This window comes from Xiphophorus hellerii, chromosome 7, assembly GCF_003331165.1.
Source record: "Xiphophorus hellerii strain 12219 chromosome 7, Xiphophorus_hellerii-4.1, whole genome shotgun sequence".
Lineage (NCBI taxonomy): Eukaryota > Metazoa > Chordata > Actinopteri > Cyprinodontiformes > Poeciliidae > Xiphophorus > Xiphophorus hellerii.
Genome location: NC_045678.1, coordinates 32,396,582 through 32,409,295, shown reverse-complemented (window position 1 = coordinate 32,409,295; position 12,714 = coordinate 32,396,582). Strand labels below are relative to the sequence as shown.

At 46.6% G+C, this 12,714-nt stretch overlaps 1 protein-coding gene across 2 annotated transcripts in view; it reads left to right on the top strand.

Annotated features, from left to right (window-relative positions):
- gli2a (GLI family zinc finger 2a) overlaps positions 1–12,714 on the top strand; it is a 74,763-nt gene that overhangs the window by 49,316 nt on the left and 12,733 nt on the right. For both annotated transcript variants that reach the window (XM_032567278.1, XM_032567279.1), the window contains 2 exons: positions 8,316–8,517; positions 8,734–8,911. In XM_032567278.1, coding sequence (XP_032423169.1) covers positions 8,316–8,517; positions 8,734–8,911 — 380 coding nt within the window. The remainder of the gene's footprint in view (positions 1–8,315; positions 8,518–8,733; positions 8,912–12,714) is intronic.

Here is a 12,714-nt window from a genome sequence, read left to right as displayed (position 1 = left end):
GACAGTTGTCATGGCAACTGAGAGTCCGGTGGACATCGGAGGTGATATGTGGAAATATTTATTACTATGTGTAAAGGTTATTTTTATATATGTAGTTATGTTTATTCAGTTAAACATGTTAACTACAAAAAAACATAACTCACTTCCAAATCATAGAGCAGCCAATAGAGCAGCTGCTCCGCCATCTTTTATCAAACTTCTTTTCTTTTTTATCGCTTAAAATGAGCCACAAACTATCACTGCTGCTTCTACATCGTCATCCTGTTTGATTATTCTAAATTCATGTTTGGTCTGTTGGGGTTTTACTGGATTTTCTTCTGGAATCGGTTCTGTGGTGTGTTGCTGCTGGACTCACGAACCGACCGAACCTGTTGGACTTTTATCGGCTCTGTGGTCACAGAGGTTTGGAAAATCGGCCCACAATCCTTAAATGGTGTGAACCAGACCTAAAACTCACAAGCTCCTCTCCTCTCGTCTCTCCACTGCCCTAACGCTCTCTGACTCTGGTCGCTATGGTAACGTTTACATATCCCTTCAAAATAAAATACAGATGCGCCACAAAAACGAACATTTTACTTTGGTGAAAACTTTAACTCAGGATAACGACTAATGGAGCCCTGAGCTTGTTTCTCTGCAACCAGACGGTCCATCTGGGAGAGACGAGAGACGATGAGACCGGAAGTGTTGCTGATGCTCAGGGTTCTTGGTCTCTAGTGGAGAAGCAGCTTGAAGCTTCATTGCCTCATTAACATCCGGTCACCATATCATGCAGAGCTTGGACTGTGGGAATCACCTGCCGGGATAAATCCATCCTCCTGTCTCTTCTCTGGGCCTTTTCCCTTCACAAAGAAACTTTCCAAACAATCTGATCCGTTTCTGACTCATTTTGCTGCTTGTGGCTCCATGTTGGCGGCAAGACGGAACCGAGAGAATCCGGTTAAAGGACTTTCAAAATAAAAGATCCTCTAGACTCAAATAATACATAAAACGGAAATATTTAATTATTTCTTGTGCGGCCCGGTACCAATTGGTCCACGGACCGGTACCGGGCCGCGACCCGGGGGTTGGGGACCACTGGGTTAAAGGATAAAGAACTTTCAAAAATAACAGCGAAGTGATCCGACAGGGCGACATCAGTTACAGACACATTGGAAATATTCACACCCTTACTGATAACCAGGTCCAGTGTGTGTCCTTGAGTGTGTGTTGCTTGTTTGACATGTTGTGTTAGAGCAGCGGTCGGGAACCTTTTTGACTCAGAGAGCCATAACAGCAAAATATTTGGAAATTTATTTCAGTGAGAGCCATATAATATATTTTAAGACTGAATTCAACTAAATGTGAGTATAATAAGCCTCTGAATTTATTTTTTTACATAATGTTGTTATAATACTCACCATTAATGTGACTTCTGGTGCTGCATGAATTTGCTGATGGCTTTGTAGTCTGGTTGGTACTTGGTAAGGTTAAGCTTCATGCAAGCGTTGAGGCTTTCATCCGTTAAACGTGATCGTAGGTTGGACTTGATGTTGTTAAGATGTGAGAATGACTGCTCACATGCATACGTAGATCCAAACATGGTGCTGCTCAGTAGCTCTTGGCACGCTTTCTTTCTGCTGTCTCCTGCCGGGTATTTTGACGCAAAGGTAGCATGGCGTGTGTCGAAGTGCCGCTTTACATTCGACCGTTTCATCGACGCAATTTTGTCATTGCAAATTAGACACACCGCAGAACCTGCTCTCTCCACAAAGGCAAATTCTTCGGTCCATTCGTCCTGAAATGTACGATACTCCTCGTCTTTTTTTCTTTTCGCCATCTTCTTCGTCGAAGGGTTAGCTTCGAGCTAATGCCCGAGCAGACTGATTCAAAAGGGGGCATTTACCTGTTTACCCAGCAACAGACAACGTAGGCTATTATCATCCAATTAAAATAATGGACTGCTCCTGCAGCCAATAGCAACCCTGAACAGGACATGAGAGGTGGAAAATCGATGGATGGATAAAAACTTGTTTTAATCCATCCAAATTAAATATTTTATGTTTTATCTGCGAGCCAGATGCAATCATCAAAAGAGCCACACCTGGCTCGCGAGCCATACGTTCCCGACCCCTGTGTTAGACCAAAAGTCTCTAAAATATTAGAGAGCTTTTTTGCCCCTCTGTCTTGGGGGTTGTCAACATGAATGTTGAAATCACCGACAATTATTAAACAATCATAATCAATACATATGAGAGATAGAAGCTCATTAAAATCAGTAAAGAAATTTTCCACGTATGTTGGAGTTTTGTATAAAGTTAGTGTCAAAGTTCGTTTGTGGCCTTTAACCTCAATTCCAAGATACTCATAAGAGGTGACATGACCCAAAAAGATTTTACTACTATATATGGTATTCTTAAATACCGTAAATTAATGAGCTTTAAATTAATGAGCTTAACTTCAAGGCACTGAAAACTGGCAGTAGCATCTATCCATTATCTAACCCTTGCCCTCTCAGAGTCATGGGGGGGTGGAGCCTGTCTCCAGGGGGCGAGAGGCGGGGTCGCCTGGCCAGGTAGCCAGTCCGTCGCAGGGTAACACAGAGACAGACAGGGATTGTTGTTTTCGGACTGTGGGAAGAAGCCAGAGAACCGGGGAGCGCCCACGCATGACCAGGGAGACACTGGGATTTCAACCTCGCACCTTCTTGCTGCAAGGCAACAGTTCCACCAACCAGCCCAGACAACAAGATATTTCTGAGATTATTACATAATAAAACACTCTGATCATCACATTATTTTTACACACAGAAATAGAAAATACAACTTAATCTACATACCCAACTTTCACTGAACACGACTTCACTAAGAGATTTTTTAGTTGTGTACAAACTGTAATGTCACTCGGGCCTTATTTATGGATTTAAATTAAATGTTTAATAAACAGACAACTTGTGTACCAAAAAGAAGAACAACAATTTTTGAAGGGCACTTTTTTTGTCCAGAGGAAGAAGGGCAGGTGCTCCAGCACCACTTAGTGTCCATCTGTGACACAGGCATCCTGATGGAGCCAGAACTTCAGCTGAGCCTGGTAGCTAGTTTGTAGCTAACGCCACCTGGCCTGCCTGATGAAATGTGTTGCGTCCTGGTCCAGACTCTGTCCACATGTGGAGTGGTGCACTGCTCCTCCCACTGCTGCCCCCTGCAGGCTGATAATTACCAGCAGAAACTGGTGCAGAGCTCAAAGCTGGAGTCTTAGACTAACTGTTACCACAGCCGCTCTGTGCGCCGCCGTGACGACACCAGAGCACAAACCTCAAATTAACGTTCCTCCTGAATCTGCAGCACATGCTTGAAATAATCCTGAACACATAACTCCCCTCTGCGGTGCTTTCTAAATATTTCCCTCTCTTTCTGCATCGCTGTGTAATTATGTCTCTCTATATAAATCCAGATCCCACAATTACAACCAGCCTCGACTCGGCCCGCATAGCAACACGCTGCCGTGCACCCACTCACACTTCCAGACACGCATGCCGCTGCACCGCCTCGGCCTGCGCAACATCTGTTTTCTCACTCGGAGCCGGAACATGCTCACCCTCTCAATTATACCCTCCACCTACAAAAGCCTCCCTCTTCGGGGGGTGGAGGGCATCTGGGGAGACTTAGGCCAGATTAAACTCAGTTTACGGAGGAATGACTGTGGGATGTTTCGCTGCTGGATCTCGGCGATGTGAGGATGGTGAAGATGGAGGTGTAACGCAGCACTGGACACCACGCCATGGGGCCTCGTGGGGCCCGTTTCCTGCTTTATGTATTAATGCAAACATGGTAAAGCTGCTGGCCTTACTGCAGAAAGGGTCCCGGCTGTCTGCACGGCGCAGAGAGGCGACTCGTTGAGTCAAACGTTCCTGAGAAGGCCTCCTTGTTTCCAACGGCGTTTCTCTCCCTCCTAGTCTCGGGGCCACCAGACGCCCCGGGGGCCCTTTAATCAAGGCCACATGTCCACAGTTTACGACTCGCCACCTCCAAGCGCTGAAGCTTTACAGCTGCCACTGCCTGAATCCATTGATCTGAGGCGCTGTGAACTCCTCCAGCTAAGGCTGCAGCATCGGCACCATGCTGCCAGCACTGCAGCTGAAGCCAGGAGGGTGAGCTGCGATGGGCCCATAAATGGCTTCCTGCCTCTCACACCTCTGATCATGTCCTGGTAAAACACAACGCAGCCTGGCCTGACATCCTGCGGCACCTGTTGGCTCCAATCTGGCCTTTCTCAGGAACCCTGCAGCTAAATGTTTCAATCATCAATAAAAAGAATGGATGGTTTGCTTGTTGAGCAAACTGAACAAAGAGGTGGAGCCTGGAGTTTTTCTGGACGGCCCTGAACTCCACCTTTGTTCTAATGCTATTCTCAAATCAATTAGATGGAATTGCCTCCATTTAACTTGAGATGCTATCGCAGTAACGACAGAACCGTTCATTATTCATCAGAGTCTGCGCATGCTGAGCAGCACAGATGAGGAGATAGACTGGAGCAGAACCAGGCCAAACCTCCAGCTCTAAGCTGGTTCTGGTCCAAGGCTTTGGTCCAAGGTTCTGGTCTGGTTCTTTATTCAAGGTTTTATCAAGACTGGAAACATCTGAAATGTAACCATTTCCTTCACCTGGATAGGTTGAAGGAACCTTCAAAGGAAAGGAAAACAGATCAATATTCCGTTCATCAGTTCATTTTTTTTTTTTTTTTTTTTTTTCCAAGATGGCGCCGGCACAGCTGGCTGCTTGCAGACGCAGCTCCCGTCGTGTGTGTTAATCTGTGTATATTTGCTGTAACCGATTAAGGATCCGTGCTTAAAGAACCCATAGATCATCAGTTAAGCTTTCCACAATGGCTGGATGTGGTTCTGTCGCTGTTCTCTGCGTTCTTCTGCTACTTTTTCTACTCTTTATTACGGAGAACCTCGCCGAACGGAGTAGCGGCATTGTTTACGTACGTGAACAGCTGATTGCGCTGTGTAAGCCTCTGCTGCTGCCCGGAGACAGGCCTGTGGTCCCAGAGGAGCTACGGAGGAGACGCCGGGGCTGCAGGTCTGGAGCTAAACGGAGGGGGAAGAGGAGACGGCACAAGCCAGCGGTACCGGCGATTATTGTGGGGAACGTGAGGTCTCTGGGGAATAAGACAGACGAACTCACGGCACTGGTGAGAACCCAAAAGGAGTACTGGGAGAGCAGTATCTTCTGCTTCACGGAGACCTGGCTACACTCGCTTATTCCGGACTACAGCGTGGAGGTCCCTGGATTTTCCTTGGTGCGGGGGACAGGGACTTTTCCAAGAGTCGGAAGAAGAAGGGCGGCGGGATTGCACTTTATGTGAGTGAGAGGTGGTGTAATCCCGGTCATGTTAACGTGAAGGAACAGATTTGTAGCCCGGACATTGAACTTCTGGCTGTGAGAATGCGGCCGTATTATTTACCGAGGGAGTTTACGTCCGCCATTTTGATCGCTGTTTACATTCCCCCATCAGCTGATGCAGTGGTGGCCTGTGACGTCATCAGCTCTACCGCAGCCAAACTCCAGACTCAACACCCGGACGCCTTCATGGTCATCACAGGTGACTTTAACCATGCCTCATTGGACAAAACTCTACACAACTTCCAGCAGTATGTTGACTGTCCCACCAGGGAAAACAAAATGCTGGATCTCCTGTATGCTAATGCCAAAGATGCATACAGCGCCACAGTCCTGCCCCCCCTTGGCAGGTCGGACCACATCTTGGTAAGGATGACTCCCAAGTATGTCCCTCTAGTGAGTAGGCAGCCTGTGCGCATCAGGACGGTGAGGAGGTGGACACAGGAGGCAGCTGAGGCACTGCAGGACTGCTTTGGGTCGACAGACTGGGATGTGCTCTGTGGGCCTCATGGGGAGGACATCGACAACATGTCTGACTGCATCACGGACTACATCAGATTCTGTGAGGACACTGTCATGCCAGCCCGGACCGTGCGCTGCTTCTCCAACAATAAACCCTGGATTACCAGTGACCTGAAGGCACTTCTAAACAAAAAGAAGATGGCTTTCAGGTCTGGAGATAAGGAGGAGCAGAGGAGAGTCCAGCGTGAACTCAGAGAGACACTGAGGACATGCAAGGACAACTACAGGAGGAAGCTTGAGTCCAAACTCGAGCAGAACAGTGTGAGAGATGTGTGGAAAGGAATGAAGCAAATCGCTGGGATGAAGGGGAAAGACACACAGACATCTGGGAGCCTGGATAGAGCAAACCAGTTTAACCAGTTTTTCAACAGGTTTAGCTCACCTCCTGCTACTCCCCTACCACCACCATCCCCCCACACATCCACACTGCCCCAAGTTGTTCAATCCACCTACCGGCATTCTCCTGCACACCACCTCTCCTTCAGCCCCCCACCCCCACCCCCTCCCCCATCTCCACTGCAGACAACAACACCTACCCCCAGCTAACGGTGACTACAGGCCAGGTTGAGAGACAGTTGGAGCGATTACACCAGGGGAAGGCTGCAGGACCTGATGGCATTACACCACGGATCCTGAAGACCTGCTCCTTCCAGCTGGCCCCGGTACTGGCACACATGTACAACCTGAGCTTGAGGCTGGAGAGAGTCCCGCTGCGGTGGAAGACATCACATGTGGTTCCTGTTCCCAAGAAGCCAAGGCCATCTGACCCAGAGGACTACAGACCAGTTGCTCTCACATCTCATGTGATGAAGGTCATGGAGAGACTGGTCCTGGCCCAGCTGAGGCCTCGGGTGAGGACGTTTCTAGACCCCCTGCAATTTGCCTACCAGCCCCACTTAGGAGTGGACAATGCCGTCATCTTCCTGCTGCAACGAGCACTGTCGCACCTGGATGGTGGAGGAGACACTGTGAGAATCACATTCTTTGATTTCTCCAGTGCCTTCAACACCATCCAGCCTCTGCTGCTGGGTGAGAAGCTGCGGAGGATGGGTGTCGACGACTCAGTGATCTCCTGGGTGACTGACTACTTGACAGGCAGGCCACAGTTTGTCCGTCTGGGCAGTGTCCTGTCTGATGTGGTGGTCAGTGACGTAGGAGCTCCACAGGGAACTGTGCTTTCTCCCTTTCTCTTCACCCTGTACACCACTGATTTCCAGTACAACTCTGAGTCATGTCACCTACAGAAGTTTTCTGATGACTCAGCGGTTGTCGGGTGTATAGGGGATGGAGGGGAGGGGGAGTACAGGACACTGGTGGACAGCTTTGTGGAGTGGTCTGAGCAGAATCACCTGAGGCTCAACATTAGTAAGTCCAAAGAGATGGTGATTGACTTCAGAAGGAAGAAGATACCTTCACGGCCACTGAAGATCAAAGGGGAAGTGGTGGAGGAGGTGGAGGATTACAAATACCTGGGAGTTGTAATCGGCAACAGACTGGACTGGGCATCTAACACTGACGCTGTGTGCAGGAAGGGGATGAGCAGACTCTATTTTTAAGGAAGCTGAGATCCTTCAAAGTGTGCAGCAAGATGTTGGAGACCTTTTATCACAGTGTTGTTGCTGGTGCCATCTTCTTTGCTGCTGTGTGTTGGGGAAGCAGCATCAGAGCCAGCGACTCTAATAGACTGGACAAAATCATCAGGAAAGCTGGCTCTGTACTGGGACTAAGGCTGGAGTCCCTGGAAACTGTGGTGGAGAGGAGGACACTGAAGAAGGTTCTGTCTATTATGGACAATAAACAGCACCCTCTCCACCACATAGTGGACAGACAGCGGAGCACCTTCTCACATAGGCTGCTCCAGCTCCGCTGTCGTAGGGACAGATACAGGAAATCCTTCCTGCCACAGGCCATCTCACTGTACAATAAAAGCTAAATCATTGTTCTGCACTAATCAGTCCGATTTCGCACAACTGCACTGTGGCACACTTGCTGTACATATATTTAAATATACATATCTGCATTTTTTTTTAATCTTTACAAGGACTGCTCTAAGTTGCTTTTTATATTAACAGCATTTCATATTTTTACAATTCATAGCATTTTATATTTTATATTTATTTTTTATTTTATCTACAACTACTACTCAGTGGTAGTTGTTATTGGGTCTTGTCTCTATGCTGTAACTGCAAAGTAATTTCCCTGCTGGGATGAATAAAGTACTTCTATTCTATTCTATTCTATTCATTTGTAGATATTTCTGCCACAAATTCAAGGTAAAGTTTTGTATTTTACTGAAAATGAGGGAAGAAGTCTTGAAATTTCTGTTTGGAAAAGTCAGGAATTCTGTCATGAGAAGCCTGATGAGGGAAACCTCCAGGTAAATCCTGATCTTGAAGTTGTCTCTGTCTCCAGTGTCCCGTTTCTCCAGCCCAAGGTTGACTCCTCGGCTGAACAGGAAGAGGGCGCTGTCCATCTCCCCGCTGTCGGACGCCAGCATTGACCTGCAGACCATGATTCGCACGTCGCCCAACTCCTTGGTGGCCTACATCAACAACTCGCGCTCCAGCTCAGCAGCCAGCAGCTCCTATGGACACCTGTCTGTGGGAGGACTCAGGTGTGGATGTTAGCCAGCTCTGCACAGCGCTAGGCATGTTAGCAGTCTGTGACAGTTCATGGCTCTTTTCCCTTAGGTGTTGGAGTTGTGTTGGTTAGCAGGGCACTAGAGTTCCTGAAGGTCTTTCAGAGGCTCAGCTTGCTTTCTGGAGCATTGGGTTCTGTGTAAAGTTTCCAGGCCTTCATTCTGAATCTTCTGCTCCGTGTCTTCCTGCAGCCCGACCTTCAGCTTCCCCCACTCCCTCAACCCTGTGGCCTACCAGCAGCTGCTGTCCCAGCAGAGACCGCTCAACGCCTTCGGTCAGACGGCCCCCATCTTGCAGCCACCACCGCCCTCTTTCCCCGCCCGCCAGCACCCCAACGCTGCGTCCTCCATGTCTGCAGAGGTGAACCAGGTAGGTCCAGCATGACAAGCCTTCTGAACTCGCTTCACTTACAGACCAGCTTCACCTGCTCACCAGTGATTCTCAAGTTGTGGGGTTCGGGCCCTAGAGGGATGTAGTGTCATGACGGTAAGGGGGGGAGTAGCTTCACCAATTTCAGACCCCAACTCGTTTCCATGGCAACAGCATGAGGTGGGATTATGCAAAAAGCATTGGTCCCAGTTGCTGCCATATGAGGGCATAGTTTATTAATTTTGACGACACGTGAACATGGCGCTATTTCAGGTGGAGTGCAGGAAGTTCTTAGTTAATGAAGCCAACCGTTGGCGAGACTCCGTATTGTAGAGCTTGAAATCTGTTTTTTTGTTTGTTTGTTTTGTTTGATTAAGGGTCATATTGGCCCAAGTGGTCTTTACTTGAAAGTGGTCAGACAGAAAAATGGGTAATGAGACAGAGCATGTGGCAAAGGTCACCAGGCCAGGACTTGAACATGGAGGACTAAGGCCTGCATGTGAGGGTTGTGCTTTACCCCTGCACCAACACAGCACCCCTTTCCAATGCAAAGATACACAAACAAATGTGATGGATATAAAGAATATGAAACAAATTAAAGATTTACCAACACTCGAAGATGTTGGTATCAGAAACAACCTGGTTCTTTAAGTATCCCACAATACCAAGCAGCAGACGAAAGCCTAGAGAAGTCTGGAGGTGTAGAACTTTTTCTCAGCGGGTGGGTCCAGATCCTTGATACCAAACAGCTCCATGAAAAATGTGGTTTGGTCTTTATTATGATGAGTGTCATATACTGTTTAATAATATATGATGCCAGCAGCTAGCAATTGTGGCTATAATGTCAATGTAACCCATGTGACTGCCATGACTGAATCCCATTCCCTTGATGTTCCAGGAACGTCGCTGTCCGGTTTTCAGGGCTGCTGTCCACTGTGGCTCCATAGACACGTGAAAGAACCATGACTTGGATAATCCAAGGACAGAAGTGGGTTAGATGTAGAAGTTGATTAAAATAGGCTAAGGTACATTTACGCCCGACTGCATGATAACACACATTTTTAAGCCCTCTTATTTATTTGTCATGGTCCTGTTTATTCATTCATACACTCCTGGCTAGCTCGCCACATGAAACTGGTTTGGGTGCACATGGAAACCCAGAAACCAGGTTGGAAAGCGAACCTGCTGTTAACAAAGCAGTTGCCCCTTAAACGTCCCAACATAAAATTCACTTTTTACAGTATTGTTCTGTGAGTTTTTTACATGTCACATTTACAAATGACAACATTTGGCCCTCGGTAATAAGCTTTCCTGTTTTCTTGATTACAAGTCAGAGCAGTGGTAAACATGGGAACTGTGTCAACCACCTGCCTGCCATCTGCACTCTGGAGGTTCAGCTACGTGAAAGGTGAAACCAGCCTGTTGCTTTGGCCGAGATCCCTGACCTGAACAGATGCTGCCAGGCCCAGTTATAATGGTGAACCAAGAAAGGGTGCAAGTCAGCTCTGATATTTACACGTTTGAGGCCTCCGAGTGGTCCAAGTTTTATTCATGTTGGAGTTCTTTACTTTATTTTAATTTATCTTGTCTCTGCTTTAAAATAAAACATACGTTAATGTTGGGTGAAAGAGCTAGGAAGGAAGGAGAGGAGGAACAATGATAGATATCTGGGTAGAGTTACCTTCTCTATTTAGAGTAAACACAATCTTTGTTCAACTACATTTTAATATGACCCATATTTGTCCCACTATTAATGCAAATAACATGCTGATTTTGTTCAAATGTATAAATAAATGTATTTTTATTATTTCTAAATATGTCCTAATCTCAGTTAATCTGAATGAAATGCTCAGAGCCGCTTTAAGTCAACATGGAATATAACACTGAACACAACAGGATATTAAAGTGTTGATAATAATCTTAATAAAAATGACAAAATATTGAGTTTTACACTGCCTGGCCAAAAAAAAGTCGCCACCAAAAAATGGTCACACTCTCTAATATTTTGTTGGACCGCCTTTAGCTTTGATTACAGCCCGCATTCGCTGTGGCATTGTTTCAATAAGCTTCTGCAGTGTCACAAGATTTATTTCCATCCAGTGTTGCATTAATCTTTCACCAAGATCTTGTATTGATGATGGGAGAGTCTGACCACTGCGCAAAGCCTTCTCCAGCACATCCCAAAGATTCTCAATGGGGTTAAGGTCTGGACTCTGTGGTGGCCAATCCATGTGTGAAAAAGATGTCTCATGCTCCCTGAACCACTCTTTCACAATGTGAGCCCCATGAATCCTGGCATTGTCATCTTGGAATATGCCCGTTCCATTTGGGAAGACAAAATCCATTGATGGAATAACCTGGTCATTCAGTATATTCAGGTAGTCAGCTGACCTCATTCTTTGGGCACACAATGTTGCTGAACCTAGACCTGACCAACTGCAGCAACCCCAGATCATAGCACTGCCCCCACAGGCTTGTACAGTAGGCACTAGGCATGATGGGTGCATCACTTCACCTGCCTCTCTTCTTACCCTGATGCGCCCATCACTCTGGAACAGGGTAAATCTGGACTCATCAGACCACATGACCCTCTTCCATTCCTCCAGAGTCCAATCTTTATGCTCCCTAGCAAACTGAAGCCTTTTTTCTGGTTAGCCTTACTGATTAGAGGTTTTCTTACGGCTACACAGCTGTTCAATCCCAACCCCTTGAGTTCCCTTCGCATTGTGCGTGTGGAAATGCTTTTGCGTTCACAATTAAACATACTCCTGAGTTCTGCTGTTGTTTTTCTTCCATTTGATTTGACCAAACGTTTAAGTAATCGCCGATCACGATCATTCAGGATTTTTTTCCGACCACATTTCTTCCTGGAAGACGATGGTTCCCCACCATCCTTCCAGTTTTTAATGATGCGTTGGACAGTTCTTAACCCAATTCTAGTAGTTTCTGCAATCTCCTTAGATGTTTTCTCTGCTTGATGCATGCCAATGATTTGACCCTTCTTAAACAGACTAACGTCTTTCCACGACCACAGGATGTGTCTTTTGCCATGGTTGTTTAAGAAATGAGGAGTTACTCATTGCATCAGCTGGGGTTAAATAACTTGTTGCCAGCTGAAAGATAATCGCCTATGCAGCACTTATCCAATAGGAGGCTTGAACCTATTTGCTTAGTTAAATCCAGGTGGCGACTTTTTTTTTGGCCAGGCAGTGTATAAATCAGTTGGATTTCTTGCCACAAATGAACATGCTTGGTTTAAATGTTAATGATTAAAGGTCGATTGTTTAATGAAACAATAACAGGTTTATTGTCCAGAGAACAAGCTGCTCAGATTTATTTATTCATCACTTTTCACAGATAAAAATCACAAAGTGCTTCACAATAAGATCAAACAGCAAAATAATTCAAATGAGCAAATGAAGGAATAAATGACTAAAAATAAATAAAGAGGTGACAGAAAGGTTGTGACCTCCAGCTGACGCCCTTCCTGGCGTCTCTGGGAATGCCGCTACAGCTTTATTAGTGCTGATCAGAACCATATCCTGTCTTTGCAGAGCGTTTGGGTGGGATTAGACCCTCTGCTGATGCAGCCTCAAACCTCCCCTTCTCTCTGCCTCCATTAGCGCTTAAAGGCCTTCAGCCTCTGTCATGTTCAGAGTCATTGGGTAGATCAAAGCCCCCACTCCTAATGCATCCGGCCCAATCTGCAACAGCAGCAATAACTCTTCTTTCATATTTTGGCAAGGTTTCTGCGATCTCAGTCATCTAAACTGTTTAGTCTTGGCGGCGGCTCCCAGTCTGAC